Consider the following 14,935-nt stretch of genomic DNA (forward strand, 5'->3'; position numbering starts at 1 on the left):
GACTTCATCTTGAGTAGTGCCTTCAGTTTGGGCTCCCCGGTTGAAAAGGGACAGAGATCTGCTGGAGAGGGTCCAGTGGAGGCTACAAGGCTGATGAGGGGACTGGAGCAGTGCCTGGTGAGGAGAGGCTGAGGGCCCTGGGGCTGCTTAGTCTGGAGGAGAGAAGACTGAGAGGGGATTGAATCAATGTCTGTAACTCTGAGGGCTGGGGGTCAGGAGGGGGGGACAGGCTCTGCTCACTGCTCCCTGGCACAGGACAAGCAGCAATGGATGGAAGCTGCAGCACAGGAGGTTCCAGCTCAGCACAAGGGGGAACTTCTTGCCTGGAAGGGTCCCAGAGCCCTGGCACAGGCTGCCCAGAGAGGCTGTGGAGTCTCCTTCTCTGGAGCCTTTCCAGGCCTATCTGGATGTGTTCCTGTGTGCCCTGAGCTAGATTGGATGGTCCTGCTCTGGCAGGGGTTGGACTGGATGAGGTCTTTGGGTCCCTTCCAACCCCTGACCTCTTGTGAGCCTCTGATTCTCTTCTCCAGGCTGAGCAGCCCCAGCTCTCTCAGCAGCCCCATAGAGGAGATTCTCCAGCCCTCTGATCATCTTTGTGGCCTCCTCTGGACTGTGTTCAGCAGCTCCAGGTCCAACTTGTGTTGTGAGTCCCAGAGCTGTAGGCAGTGCTGCAGGTGGGGTCTGAGCAGAGCAGAAGAGAGGGGCAGAATCCCCTCCCTCTGCTGCTGCTCTCCCTGCTCTGGATGCAGCTCAGCACAGAGCTGCCTGCAGGGCTGCACCAGCACTGGAGTCAGTGATCTGTGAGGTCCCTTCCCACCTGAGCCATGCTCTCCCTGCAGGGCAGGCTCACAGGATGTCATCCTTCCCCTGCTGGCCAAGCACTGGAGATGTTCTACCTGAGGGCTGGGTTGCTCCTTTGTTAGGATACTTCATTTGCAGCCCTGAAGCTCTATTAACATTCACCTCATTAAGCCAGACCTTGAGGCTGACTTAATTCTTGGTTGCTACCAATGCTTATGCCGTTTTTTATTGGGGTGGAGTTGTCTCAGAACAAATCAGTCCTTTCCTTAACTGCTCAGGAATGAGAGTGGACAAGAAAATGAGGAAGGGCTGCGAGAGAGCCTGGGCAAGGAGCAGCACCACTGAGCCCTTCCGCTGCGGCGCTGGTTTCAGTGCTGCTTTGCTTGACAAAGACCTGAGCTGCTTTGCTTTTATTAATTTAACACTAGATCTTGTTAGGGGCAAAGGCAGAGGCCTCCTGGTGACTCACCACACACTTAGGGTAGCTTTAGCAGCTCATTAGTTAAGCACATCTTGAATTAATCCATAATTCATCACCCCTCTCTCCCAGTCGCTCGGCACGTTCCGAGCGATGCCGCTTGCATCTGGGCATCCTCTCGCTGCTCTGGGAGGGGGAGGTTGGGTCCATCCCATGGAACACTGCACACATTGGGCTTGCCTGCTGCAGGGCTGACCCAGCTGCTTGCTGCTGTGATCCCCCATCTCAGCTCTGCTCTTCCAAGAAGGAGGCTTTTTGCCTCTTGGCCGAGCGCAGGAGGAGCTGTGTTTGATCCTGGTGCCGCCTCGCTGGGGAGCCTGAGAACCTGCCTGTGACACTGCCCAGCTGCTTTGCACCTTCCAGCAGCTTGTTAAGATCTTCCCCAGGAGAAGGAAGCTGTGGATGTAAACTGTTTCTTGTTGCTGTCAGTGCACTCCATGAAGAGTTGGGGGAGGGGTGGGCAGCTGGCCAGGAGTCCTGGCTGGGGCACAGCACCGTTTTCTGCACCCCTCTACCCCGAAGCTCTGTCGAAATGAAGCTGCAGGAGGAGCCCAAAGTGGTGATGACTTCTGTGCATTTCCACTCCCAGTTATTCAAACCTATCACTTGGAATGGGATCCTGTTCCTGGCCTTGGCAGGGATGAGGATGGTGAGAAGCCAGAGGCCTGCAGCTGGTGATGAGGAAATAACAGACCAGTGGACCCTGCACAGCAGACCTGAAGGGCTGGGTGCAGGCAAAGCAACCCCACTGGGCCCAGTGAAACACAAGGGTGACAGTGTCCAGGCTGGGAAGGTGTCCTCAGCTCTGCATTTGTCTCTCCCCATTGCAGAGTTAGAGAAGAGAAAATGGTTTGGGTTGGAGGAGACCTTGGTGAGCATCCAGTTCCAACCCCTGCCATGGCCAAGGACACCTCCCTCTAGTCCTGGTCCCTCAAGGCCTCATCCAACCAGGCCTTGAACATCTCCAGGCAGGGAGCATCCACAGCCTCCCTGGGCAAGCTGTGCCAGTGTCTCCCCACCCTGCCAGTGAAGAATTCCTGTAAGCCAGCAGCAGACACTGGAGGTTCCTCACTGCTGCCCAGGCACTGGGCATTGTCCCTGTTCCATCGTATCCCAGGAGAGGCAGAGGCAGAGTTCAGAGGAGATGCCCTGGGCTAGAGCTGGAGTTGGTGATGGGCTGTGTGTGTGGCTGCTGCTGGAGCTGGCTGCCCACTGTTGATGTTCTCTTGTGCTGAGTGTTCCTCCAAAGGAAGATGGAGCCCAGTTCCAACTCCCTGGGCAGCTGTGCAGCTGTGTCCCTTTGGGAGGAGCAGGAGCACCCCTGGGAGAGCAGAGGGCTTTGTCCCTTTGGATCTCAGGCACTTTCTCTCCTTATAGAGCAGTGGAAGCCCCTGGACCCAGAGGGGAAGAAGCAGTATGACAGGGAGTTCCTGCTGGACATCCAGTTCATGCCTGCCTGCATCCAGAGGCCCGAGGGGCTGCCCCCCATCAGCGACGTGGTCCTGGACAAGGTGAGAGGAGAGCCCATAAAGCAGGTACGTGCAGGTGGGCAGTGGGAAGGCAGATCCCAAGTGCATGCTTCAGGCCTGGGCTGCTCTGCTGCTGACAAGGGGAAATATTTGATGGAGTCATAGAATTGTTTGGGTTGGAAAAACCCCCTTAAGGTCATTGAGTCCAACCAGCAGCCCAACAGCACCATGGAGAAGAGGAGGCTCTGAGGTGACCTTCTTGTGGCCTGCCACATCTGAAGGGGGCCTGCAGAAAAGCTGGGGAAGGACTTTTCAGGGTATCAGGGAGTGGCAGGACTGGGGGGGATGGAGCAGACTTGGAGGTGGGGAGAGTGAGGCTGGAGGTGAGGGGGAGGTTGTTGAGCAGGAGAGTGGTGAGAGGCTGGAATGGGTTGCCCAGGGAGGGGTTTGAGGCCCCATGGCTGGAGGTGTTTGAGGCCAGGCTGGCTGAGGCTGTGTGCAGCCTGCTCTAGGGTAGGGTGTCCCTGGGCATGGCAGGAGTTGGCACTGGCTGCTCCTTGTGGTCCCTTCCAACCCTGAGTGATTCTATGATTCTGTGCCCATTGAACCATCTCACATCAGAAAAATCCTCAGACAGAGGCATTGGTGTCCAGGGAATGTCCACAGCTGATGGAGAAACTGAAGTGTTTCTCATGGGCTCTCTCTGGAGCTGTTACTAAAAGCTGAAGTGGCAGAGCCATGGAGAGCAAAGGCAGCCTGAAGGGAGAGCTGCTGGCTTTTGGTAGGTCAGTACTGCAGAAGCACACAGAGCCCCTGGGAGGCACCTCTGGACATCGTCCAATCCCACCCCCCTGCTAAAGCAGGGCACCTACAGCAGCTTGCCCAGGAGCAAATTGCCAGGTGGCTTTGGAAGCTCTCCACACAAGGAGACTCCACAGCCTCTCTGGGCAGCCTGCTCAAGGCCTCCAGCACCCTCACACTAAAGAAGTTTCTCCTCCTGCTCAGGTAGAGCCTCCTGGGTTCCACTTTGTGCCTTCTGCTCCTTGTCCTGTCCCTGGGCACCACTGACAAGAGTCTGGCCCCAGCCTTTTGCCCCCCACAGCTCCTTTAGCTCTTACTGAGCATTGCTCAGCTCCCCTCTGGGGCTGCTCTTCTGCAGGCTCTCAGCCCCAGGGCTCTCAGCCTTTGCTCCTCAGAGAGCTGCTCCAGGCCCCTCAGCAGCTCTGCAGCCCTCACTGAACTCTGCCCAGCATTTCCCAAGCTCTCTTGATCTGGGGAGCCCAGAACTGGACCCAGGCCTCCAGATATGGCCTCACTAGGGCAGAGCAGAGAGGGAGAAGAACCTGCCTTGATCTGCTGGCCACACTCCTCTTCATGCACCCAGGAGACCATTGGCTTCCTTAGCCATGAGGGCTGCCTCACAAGGGACTTCTTCTCCTCCAGCACTCCCAAACCCTGCTCCACAGGTGTGCAGTGGTTAGAGAGCACAGCCAAGCTTTGGGCAGCACCTTTCTTTCTAGGCCTGAAGCAGTTGGGTGACTCTTTAGGAGCTGATCTAATCCAAGAGCTTGGTCAGCTGCCCTCTGCAGATGCTGAGTGGTTTCTCTCCAGCCTTATTACAGCTGATTTTCCCTGCTGTGTGCCTGCACTCCCTGACACAGCTGCTACTGCCCAGGTGCTGGCACCAGGACCTCATTCTCCTCTCAGTTAGAGCTGTGCAGTTCATTGATTTTGGTGTAACCACCACAGTCCTGCTCTGGAGATCAAGCCCAGGTGGGGCTCGTGCACAGCAGCTTTCCCAGCCTGGGTTCCAGACCTTGGCACACACAGCTTTGTTCCCAAAGTGACTCTCATTCCCCTACCAGTTTTCCATGACTGCCTCTCACTGCTCTGCCTGCTCTGGAGCTGCCTGTGCTTGCCCATCTGCCTCCTTAACACAGGAGGGAAGGAGGCAGCTCTGTGGTGCTGGGCCAAGGCTGTTGCATTTGTTTTGCACAAGAGCTCATCTCAGTGAGATTTCATTCTCCAGAAGCCCTGCTCAGCCTTGCAGTGTTTCTGAGCTCAGCCTGATTCCTCAGTAGCCACTTCTGGAAGAGGAGTTTGGAATTAGAATCACAAAGGTTGGCAAAGCCCTCTAAGGTCATCCAGTGCAACCACCCACCCAGCACCACCACAGCCACCAGACCATGTCCCCATGGCCACAGGTTTCTGGAACACCTCTAGGGCTGGGGACTCCACCACCTCCCTGGGCAGCCTGTGCCAGTCCCTGGCCACTCTCGAAGCAAAGAAATTGTTTCTCATGCCCAACCTAAATCTCCCCTGGGGCAGCCTGGGGACATTTCCTCTCCTCTTGTTACGTGTGAGAAGAGCCCAAACCCACCTGGCTCCAGCCTCCTGTCAGGGAGCTACAGAGAGCAGTGAGGTCTCCCCTCAGCCTCCTTTGCTCCAGGCTAACCCCCCCAGCTCCCTCAGCTGCTCCTCCCCAGTTCTGTTCTCCAGACCCTTCCTCAGCTTTGTTTCCCTTCTCTGGACCTGCCCCAGCCCCTCAATGTCCTTCTTGGAAGTGAGAGCCCAGAACTGAGCCTGGGGTTTGAGCTGCAGCCTCAGCAGTGCTGTGGGAAGCTTTCAGGGGAAGGTTTGGTGCCGTGAGGCTGCCTGGGGCCTGCAGAGTGTGGGGAGCTTTGCTGTGGGGGTTAGCTGGGAGTGGCACAGGTGGCTGCAGACCTGCACCCCTCACTGAGCAGCTCCTGTCTGTGTCCTCTGCTCCTCGCTGCAGGTCAACCAGCCCAAACTGCCCCTGCGAACCCTGGACCCTCGGATGCTGCCTCGAGGCCCAGACTTCACCCCAGCCTTTGCTGATTTTGGGAGGCAGACCCCAGGTGGAAGAAATGCTCCTGGAAGTGTGAGTCTGCCCCACCTTGCTCCTTCCCAGACCGGCCTTAGGGCCGACGAAGTCCATCCTGCCTCAGCCTCTGTGGTGCTGTGGTGGTCCTGGTTTGGTCCAGATGTGAGGGTGATGTTTTCTGCACCCTCACAGCTTGAGCCTCTGCTGCTGCTGTGGTGGTTCTGCTTGGGTGAGGATGAGTTGTGAGGATGATGTTGTTCTCTCCATCCTCACTCAGGCCTCTGCTGATGCTGTGGTGGTCCTGGTTTGGTCCAGCTGTGAGGAAGATGTTTTCTGCACCCTCACACATTGAGCCTCTGCTATTGTGGTGGCTCTGGTTTGGTGGGGAGGAGTTGTGAGGGTGATGTGTTCTCCATCCTCACACCTTGAGCTCTCCATCCTCACACCTTGAGCCTTTGCTGCTGTGGTGGCTCTGGTTTGGTGGGGAGGAGTTGTGTGGGTGATGTGTTCTCCATCCTCACACCTTGAGCTCTCCATCCTCACACCTTGAGCCTTTGCTGCTTCTATGGTGGCTCTGGTTTGGTGGGGAGGAGTTGTGAGGGTGATGTGTTCTCCATCCTCACACCCTGAGCTCTCCATCCTCTCACCTTGAGCCTTTGCTGCTGTGGTGGCTCTGGTTTGGTGGGGAGGAGTTGTGTGGATGATGTGTTCTCCATCCTCACACCCTGAGCTCTCCATCCTCTCACCTTGAGCCTCTGCTGCTGCTGTGGTGGCTCTGGTTTGGTGGGGAGGAGTTGTGAGGGTGATGTGTTCTTGGCAGGTTAGAAGAGCACTGTGGCTGTTTGGAACTAGTTTGAAATGGGTTTGACCTTCCCCTGTTTCTCTGTGTTCAGGAGGTGTGGAAGCACATCTGCAGGCTGAGGGCCTGGCAGTGGCAGGTGTGTGAGCACATGCTGGTGGTGCTGTGTGGCCAGGGCAGGGCTGGGGAACCTGCCAGCAGAGCAAAGAGATTTTACTAACCCGGAGGAGCCTTCACTCCGCACCTGGCCCTGCTGTCTCTCTGCACCCACAGCTGCTTCCCTCGCCTCATGCCTGGTTTTCCTGCCTTTTCCTCTGCTTTGCTCTCACTTTCTCCTCTTCTCTTCGTGTCTGCCTTTGCCCAAACTCTGAAACCCCTCTGAACTCTCTCTGAATGTTGCCTTCTTGCCTTGGCCATCCTTGGTTCTCGGGGCACAGGTGCCCCCCGCGTGGTGCCACCCCATCAGCCTCAGCTGGAGGATGGGGGCTGCCTGCACGAGGTCCATTTTCCATCCATCTGCCCAGATGCAGCCTGAGCACCCACCTGGATGCATCTAGTGACATTGCCATCATTTCTCTCCCCAAACTGCTGGTGTCAGAAGAGGTCCCTCGAGTACGCAGGTCGCCGGGAGGCTCTGCGGCAGCCCTGCGGAGCTGAGCCGGTGCAAGCCCTCTGCTCCGGGAGTGGTCCCACGGCCACTGCCCTGCTCCTGGCCTCTGTGTGTCTGCCTTCTGGAGTAGCTGCAGTGCTGTGGTTTCTCTCAGAGCACCGTCCAGTCCCACAGCCTCGATGCTGCCTGAGGTGGACATCCCATCCCAGCCGCAGGACTGCCAGGTTGTGCTCTGGCGCTGCCCGCAGCGTGCGCTGGATGCCCGAGCCCCGGGGCCCCGGTAACGTCCCTGTCCCTCTTTCTCTTTCTGCAGGCCTGCAAAGTGCAGAGCAACCCTGGATTGCCCTCCCTGGCTCGGTGCGGGCCCCCAGCATGCCCTCTCTTGGTCTCGCCTCACCCACCATTGAGGAACCTGCCACTAGGGGTAAGCCGAATCCCCCCCTCCCCCCCGGCGCTTTGCACCTTTTTGTAGAGTTGTCTTTCTCCCCCCGCCCCTCCCCCCCCGCCCACTGTTGGTAACCAAAGCCTGGCAGAAAGCTTTACAAAAAGGTGCAACCTCCTTGAGAGCAACGAGGAAACAGCCTTGCATTGTACCCCTCCAGGCAGCCTTCAGTGGTGGGTGGGACATCACCAGCTGAGGGCATGCTGGGACGTTGGCCCGAGCGGGATCTGCGAGGGGGTCTGCACTTTGCAGCCCTGTGGAAAGGGGGAGCCGAGGTAAGTCCTGCCCGCCCTGCCCATCGGGCATCCAGCTCATGACACATCTCACCCCTGCCTGGCTGCTGCTGGGGAGGGCTGCGAGGGACGGTTGGTGACAGAGCTCTGCTGCCCTGTGAGCTGCTCAGGAGAGCTGCAAGGGACAGTTGGTGACTGAGCTCTGCTGCCCTGTGAGCTGCTCAGGAGAGCTGCAAGGGACAGTTGGTGACAGAGCTCTGCTGCCCTGTGAGCTGCTCAGGAGGGCTGCAAGGGACAGTTGGTGACAGAGCTCTGCTGCCCTGTGAGCTGCTCAGGAGAGCTGCGAGGGAAGGTTGGTGACAGAGCTCTGCTGCCCTGCGAGCTGCTCAGGAGGGCTGCAAGGGACAGTTGGTGACAGATCTCAGCTGAGGAGGGCTGCAAGGGAAGGTTGGTTGCAGAGCTCTGCTGAGAAGGGCTGCAGGGAAGGTTGGTGACAGCTCAGCTGAGGAGGGCTGCACGGAAGGTTGGTGACAGATCTCAGCTGAGGAGGGCTGCAAGGGAAGATTGGTTAAGGATCTCAGCTGAGGAGGGCTGCAGGGAAGGTTGGTGACAGAGCTCAGCTGAGAAGGGCTGCAGGGAAGATTGGTTAAGGATCTCAGCTGAGGAGGGCTGCAGGGAAGGTTGGTGACAGAGCTCAGCTGAGGAGGGCTGCAGGGAAGGTTGGTGACAGAGCTCTGCTGAGGAGGGCTGCAGGGAAGGTTGGTGACAGAGCTCAGCTGAGAAGGGCTGCAAGGGAAGGTTGGTTGCAGAGCTCAGCTGAGGAGGGCTGCAGGGAAGGTTGGTGACAGAGCTCAGCTGAGGAGGGCTGCAGGGAAGGTTGGTGACAGAGCTCTGCTGAGGAGGGCTGCAGGGAAGGTTGGTGACAGCTCAGCTGAGAAGGGCTGCAAGGGAAGGTTGGTGACAGAGCTCAGCTGAGGAGGGCTGCAGGGAAGATTGGTTAAGGATCTCAGCTGAGGAGGGCTGCAGGGAAGGTTGGTGACAGAGCTCTGCTGAGGAGGGCTGCAGGGAAGGTTGGTGACAGAGCTCAGCTGAGGAGGGCTGCAGGGAAGGTTGGTGACAGAGCTCAGCTGAGAAGGGCTGCAAGGGAAGGTTGGTTGCAGAGCTCAGCTGAGGAGGGCTGCAGGGAAGGTTGGTGACAGAGCTCAGCTGAGGAGGGCTGCAGGGAAGGTTGGTGACAGAGCTCAGCTGAGGAGGGCTGCAGGGAAGGTTGGTTAAGGATCTCAGCTGAGGAGGGCTGCAGGGAAGGTTGGTGACAGAGCTCAGCTGAGGAGGGCTGCAGGGAAGGTTGGTTGCAGAGCTCAGCTGAGGAGGTCTGCAAGGGAAGGTTGGTGACAGAGCTCTGCTGAGGAGGGCTGCAAGGGAAGGTTGGTGACAGAGCTCAGCTGAGGAGGGCTGCAGGGAAGGATGGTGACAGAGCTCAGCTGAGGAGGGCTGCAGGGAAGGTTGGTGACAGAGCTCAGCTGAGGAGGGCTGCAGGGAAGGTTGGTGACAGAGCTCAGCTGAGAAGGGCTGCAGGGAAGGTTGGTGACAGAGCTCAGCTGAGGAGGGCTGCAAGGGAAGGTTGGTGACAGAGCTCAGCTGAGGAGGGCTGCAGGGAAGGTTGGTTGCAGAGCTCAGCTGAGGAGGGCTGCAGGGAAGGTTGGTGACAGAGCTCAGCTGAGGAGGGCTGCAGGGAAGGTTGGTGACAGAGCTCAGCTGAGGAGGGCTGCAAGGGAAGGTTGGTGACAGAGCTCAGCTGAGGAGGGCTGCAGGGAAGGTTGGTTAAGGATCTCAGCTGAGGAGGGCTGCAGGGAAGGTTGGTGACAGAGCTCAGCTGAGGAGGGCTGCAGGGAAGGTTGGTTAAGGATCTCAGCTGAGGAGGGCTGCAGGGAAGGTTGGTTGCAGAGCTCTGCTGAGGAGGGCTGCAAGGGAAGGTTGGTTGCAGAGCTCAGCTGAGGAGGGCTGCAGGGAAGGTTGGTGACAGAGCTCAGCTGAGAAGGGCTGCAGGGAAGGTTGGTGACAGAGCTCAGCTGAGAAGGGCTGCAGGGAAGGTTGGTGACAGAGCTCAGCTGAGGAGGGCTGCAGGGAAGGTTGGTGACAGAGCTCAGCTGAGGAGGGCTGCAGGGAAGGTTGGTGACAGAGCTCTGCTGAGGAGGGCTGCAGGGAAGGTTGGTGACAGAGCTCAGCTGAGGAGGGCTGCAGGGAAGGTTGGTGACAGAGCTCAGCTGAGGAGGGCTGCAGGGAAGGTTGGTGACAGAGCTCAGCTGAGGAGGGCTGCAGGGAAGGTTGGTTAAGGATCTCAGCTGAGGAGGGCTGCAGGGAAGGTTGGTGGCAGAGCTCCACGGCCCCACGATGCCCGTGGCTGTGGGTTGCAGGCTCTGCAGCCGCGGGCAGAACCCAGCTGTCCTCTCGTGAAGCATGGCAAAGCCCTGCGTGTGCACTGCCTGCCCCCTGCTCATCCCACCTCTGCACAGGCCATGCCCATCAGCCATCCGACCGCCTCCTCTCCCTCCCCTCGGAGCGCCGGGGAGCAGCTGGGGCTGGCAGAGCTTTGGGCACGCTGAGGATCTTTTGTTTTGCTTTCTTGGCTTTTGTCTCCGTTTCCTGCTGCTGGCTCAGAGCTGTTGTGTGCCTGACTCTGGAACTAACCACCATGGCCTGCAGCGCCGCGGGGTCGCGGCAGGGAACCAGCTGCAGCTCAGCACTTTGTGCTGCTGCTGACCTGAGGTTAGATGAGTCGAGGCAGAGATGCAGGCACAGAGGAGTGGGGCAGGAGGGGACTGCCCTGTCCCCATGCGCCGGCACAGGAGGCCTCTGCCTTGATGCTTCCTAAGAATCACAGATCCATGGAATGGTCTGGGTTGGAAGGGACCTGCAGAGGTCATCTGTGGAGTCCAATCCCTCTGCAGTCAGCAGAGGCTTCCTGCACTAGACCAGGCTGCTCAGAGAGCCCTCTCAAGCCTCACCTCGAGTATCTCCAGGGATGAGGCCCCAGCCACCTCCCTGGGCAGCCTGTGCCAGTGTCACACCACCCTCGTGGTGCAGAACTTGTTCCTCACATCCAATCTCAGTCTGCTCTGCTCTAGGTTGAGGCCATTGTCTCTCCTCCTGTCCCTGCAGGCCTTTGCAAACAGTCTCCATCCTTGTAGCCCCCTTCAGGTCCCAGAAGGCTGCTACTAGGTCTCCTCAGAGCCTTCTCCAGGTTGAACAACTTCATCTCCCTCAGCCTGTCCTCACAGCAGAGGTGTTCCAACTCCCTGGTCATTTTTGTGGCCCTCCTCTGGCCCCACTCCATCAGAGGTGATGGAAACCTCCCTGAGAGCTGTTGGAAGCTCAGGTCAGCTCTGCTCTTCAGCTCCCCTGGAAGGCAGAGTCACTTCAGCAGCTACCCTCAGTTTCACCTTCTGCATTTGAAGCCTGTTGCTGAGGGAGAAGGAGCTCTGTAACTTCTTGGGTGGCTTGGACCCTGGCAGAGGAAGCAGATCATGAGGGTGGGCACCAGGGTGTGCTGAGCTGCTGTCAGTCTTCAGAGGACCATGTTTGGGTTGGAAGAGACCTCCAAGGTCATAGAGTCCAACCATTAATCCAAGCCCACCATGGCCATTAAACCACATCCAGGAGTTCCTCTGCAGGAGGTTTGTCCCTCTTCTGCCTCCCTTCCCTTCCTTTTCCCCCCCTGTCCATGTGGTCATTCAGATGGATGTGGCAACATCTGGTGAGCACCTTCCTGTCCCTTGAGTCACCTCACTGCAGGCTGGACCACAGTCATGGCAGGGCCTATAGAAATGTTGCTTAGAAGCTCAGAACTGAGAACTCTTTGGGCTGGCCAAGCCCTCTAAGCTCACCCAGTCCAACCATCCACCCAACCCCACCATGGGCACCAAACCCTGTCCCCAGGTGCCACCCACACAGGTTTCTTAAACACCTCCAGGGCTGGGGACTCCACCACCTCCCTGGGCAGCCTGTGCCAGTGCCTGACCACCTTTGCAGGGAAGAAACTGTTCCTCATATCCAACTGGGTTGCAAGGAGGAGGCTGGGAACAAGCTCAGGCACCTCTTGAACTTGTCCCTTTGTGAATTTGGAACCCAAATCCTCCTCAGGTTTCCTCTGGTTGGATCCCTTTGAAGGAGGCTTCTGTTGGCTGCTCTTCAAGCTGAGCAAACACTTGGGGCCAAATGTGGTCAGAGATACTAAAAACCACAACCTTGAAGGAAAGTCTTCTTCTGTTAGGGCTTTTAGAGGTCTGGACTCACAGCTTCACAGATTGGAGGGGGTTGGAAGGGACCCTCAAAGGTCATCTTTGATGACCTTTGAGGGTCCCTTCCAACCCCCTGCAATCTGTGGATCTCTGAATCCTGTCTAAACCCAACTCCAACTAGGTCAGGCTGCTCAGGGTCACATCCTATCTGCCCCTGAAGGCAGCCAGGTGTGAGGAGGCTGTGACATGAACCAGGGCAGTGGGCAGCTCCTGCAGCAGGCTGTTGGCTTGAGGTTTGCCAACGCTTCGCCTTCACCTGGACCCGTCCCCAAGGCAGGGCCATGTCTGTGACTCTGTCTTCACCTGGCCACCTGTGGAAGCTCCTTCAGAAGCCAACTGGAGTGGCTTCAGGTTCCCTTTGCTTGGCTTTGCCCCATTTCTGGAGGAAATGAGGCCAAAAGGTTTGATTTTCAGTGCATTCTGCCAGTCCAGCTCTGGTTACCAGGTGGTGTTGGAGGAGGTCTGGGCTGTGTGGCTGAGGCTGGGCAGTTTGCTCCTGCCTTGCTGTGTGACTGAGGCTGGGCAGTTTGCTCCTGCCTTGCTGTGTGACTGAGGCTGGGCAGTTTGCTCCTGCCTTGCTGTGTGGCTGAGGCTGGGCAGTTTGCTCCTGCCTTGCTGTCTGGCTGGGGCTGGGCAGTTTGCTCCTGCCTTGCTGTGTGGCTGAGGCTGGGCAGTTTGCTCCTGCCTTGCTCTCTGGCTGAGGCTGGGCAGTTTGCTCCTGCCTTGCTGTGTGGCTGAGGCTGGGCAGTTTGCTCCTGCCTTGCTCTCTGGCTGAGGCTGGGCAGTTTGCTCCTGCCTTGCTGTGTGGCTGAGGCTGGGCAGTTTGCTCCTGCCTTGCTGTGTGGCTGAGGCTGGGCAGTTTGCTCCTGCCTTGCTCTCTGGCTGAGGCTGGGCAGTTTGCTCCTGCCTTGCTCTCTGGCTGAGGCTGGGCAGTTTGCTCCTGCCTTGCTGTGTGGCTGAGGCTGGGCAGTTTGCTCCTGCCTTGCTCTCTGGTTTTTCAGCTGGAGGGAAGATTCCTCTTTGCCTGTGTGCAGTGTGGGTAGAGGCTGAGCAGCAGGATTGTGTGGAAGGGTTAGGAAGCTCTACAGAGGGCTGTGGATTGATTGGATGAGTGGACCAATGTTAATGGCTTCAGCTTCAGCAAGATTCACAGAACCACAGTGTGTCAGGGGCTGGAAGGGAGCTCCAGAGCTCATCCAGTCCAAGCCCCCTGCCAGAGCAGATCACCCAGGAACACATCCAGGCAGCTCTTGAATATCTCCAGAGAGGGAGACTCCACAGCCCCCCTGGGCAGCCTGTGCCAGGCTCTGGCACCCTCACAGGGAAAAAATTCCTCCTCCTGTTTCCATGGAACTTCTGTTCCTCAGCTTCTACCACTGCCCCTTGGCCTGGCACTGGGCATCACCCAGCAGAGCCTGGCCCCAGCCTCCTGGCACTCACCTGCACATATTGATAACCACTGCTGAGGTCACCTCTCAGTCCCCTCCTCTCCAGGCTCCCAGCCCCAGCTCCTCAGGCTCTTCTTCTAACAGAGCTGTTCCATTCCCTCCAGCACTTTTGTGGCTCTGTGCTGGACTCTCTCAAGCAGTTCCCTGAGGTCCTTCTTGCACTGAGGATGCCCAGAACTGGACACAGTACTCCAGATGTGGCCTCAGCAGGGCAGAGCAGAGGGGCAGGAGAACCTCTCTCGACCTAACCACATCCCTTCTAATGCACCCCAGAATGGCACTGCCCCTGCTGGCCACCAGAGCACACTGCTGGCTCATGGTCAAATAAGGCCAAATGCCAGGTCCTGCACTTGGCCACAACAACCCCAAGCAGTGCTCCAGGCTTGGGGCAGTGTGGCTGGAAAGCTGCCTGGCAGAAAGGGACCTGGGGGCTGTAATAGCTGAACAACTCAGTGTGAGCCAGCAGTGTGCCCAGGTGGCAAAGGCAGTGGCATCCTGTGTCCAGCAGGAGCAGGGAGGGGATTGTCCCCCTGGGCTCTGCTCTGCTGAGGTCACACCCCCAGTGTGGTGTTCAGTCTTGGGCACCTCAATACTAGAGGGATGTGGAGGTGCTGGAGTGAGTGCAAGGAAGCTGGGAAGGGCCTGGAGAATAAATCTGCTGAGGAGCAACTGAGGGAGCTGGGGATGGGCAGTGTGAAACAGGAGGCTGAGGGCAGACCTCACTGCTGTCTGCAGCCACCTGAAGGGAGGCTGTGGGGAGGCTGCTGCTGGGCTCTGCTCACAGGTGACAGAAGAGGAATGGCCTCAAGCTGCCACTGGGTAGGCTTAGAGTGGATGTGAGGAATTTTTTCCCAGCAAGAGTGATTGGCTCTGGAATGAGCTGCCCAGGGAGGTGGTGGAGCCACCAAGCCTGAGGGTGTTTAAAGGTCGTTTGGGTGTGGTGCTTGGGCATGTGGCTTAGGGTGCACCTTGCAGAGTGGGGTTTGGGCTGGAGTTGGTGATCCTGAGGGGCTTTGCCAGCCTGAGTGTTTCTGTGGAAAGCAGAGGTGGATGTCTGAGCACAGGACTGAAGCAGGCAGTGCTGTGTCCTGCTGCTGTCAGCTCAGGGCTCTGGCTGGGAGCAGGGAGGAGCTGCAGGGAGGGATCAGCAGCTGGTTTCAGAGTCACTTAGGTTGGAAAGACCTTCGAGGTCATCACTCCAATCATTCACCCTACCTGTGAAGTCCACTACTAAGCCATATCCCCAGGCACCACATCTCCATGGCTTTGCAACACCTCCAGGGATGGGGACTCCACCAGCTCCCTGTGCAGCCTGGTCCAGTGCCTGAGAGCCCTCTCAGTCCTAGTGTCACCGAATCAGAGTTAGCCAGGCTGGAGGAGACCCCTGGGATCGAGTCCAAGCTCTCAGCTAACCCTTCTGATCAGCTGACCATGGCTCTGAGTGCCTCATGCAGCCTCCTCTTCAACACCTCCAGGGAGGGCAGCTCCACCACCTCCCTGGGCAGCCCATTC

General features: G+C 58.0%; 1 protein-coding gene across 20 annotated transcripts in view; it reads left to right on the forward strand.

The window, feature by feature from the left end:
* EIF4G3 (eukaryotic translation initiation factor 4 gamma 3) overlaps positions 1-14,935 on the forward strand; it is a 216,756-nt gene that overhangs the window by 149,513 nt on the left and 52,308 nt on the right. For 15 of the 20 annotated variants that reach the window (XM_064172139.1, XM_064172137.1, XM_064172138.1 and 12 more), the window contains 3 exons: positions 2,657-2,814; positions 5,525-5,650; positions 7,316-7,426. In XM_064172139.1, coding sequence (XP_064028209.1) covers positions 2,657-2,814; positions 5,525-5,650; positions 7,316-7,426 — 395 coding nt within the window. The remainder of the gene's footprint in view (positions 1-2,656; positions 2,815-5,524; positions 5,651-7,315; positions 7,427-14,935) is intronic. The other 5 variants (XM_064172145.1, XM_064172154.1, XM_064172157.1 and 2 more) reach the window with 1 other exon arrangement.

Source organism: Pogoniulus pusillus, chromosome 36 (genome assembly GCF_015220805.1).
Source record: "Pogoniulus pusillus isolate bPogPus1 chromosome 36, bPogPus1.pri, whole genome shotgun sequence".
Taxonomy (NCBI): Eukaryota; Metazoa; Chordata; class Aves; order Piciformes; family Lybiidae; genus Pogoniulus; species Pogoniulus pusillus.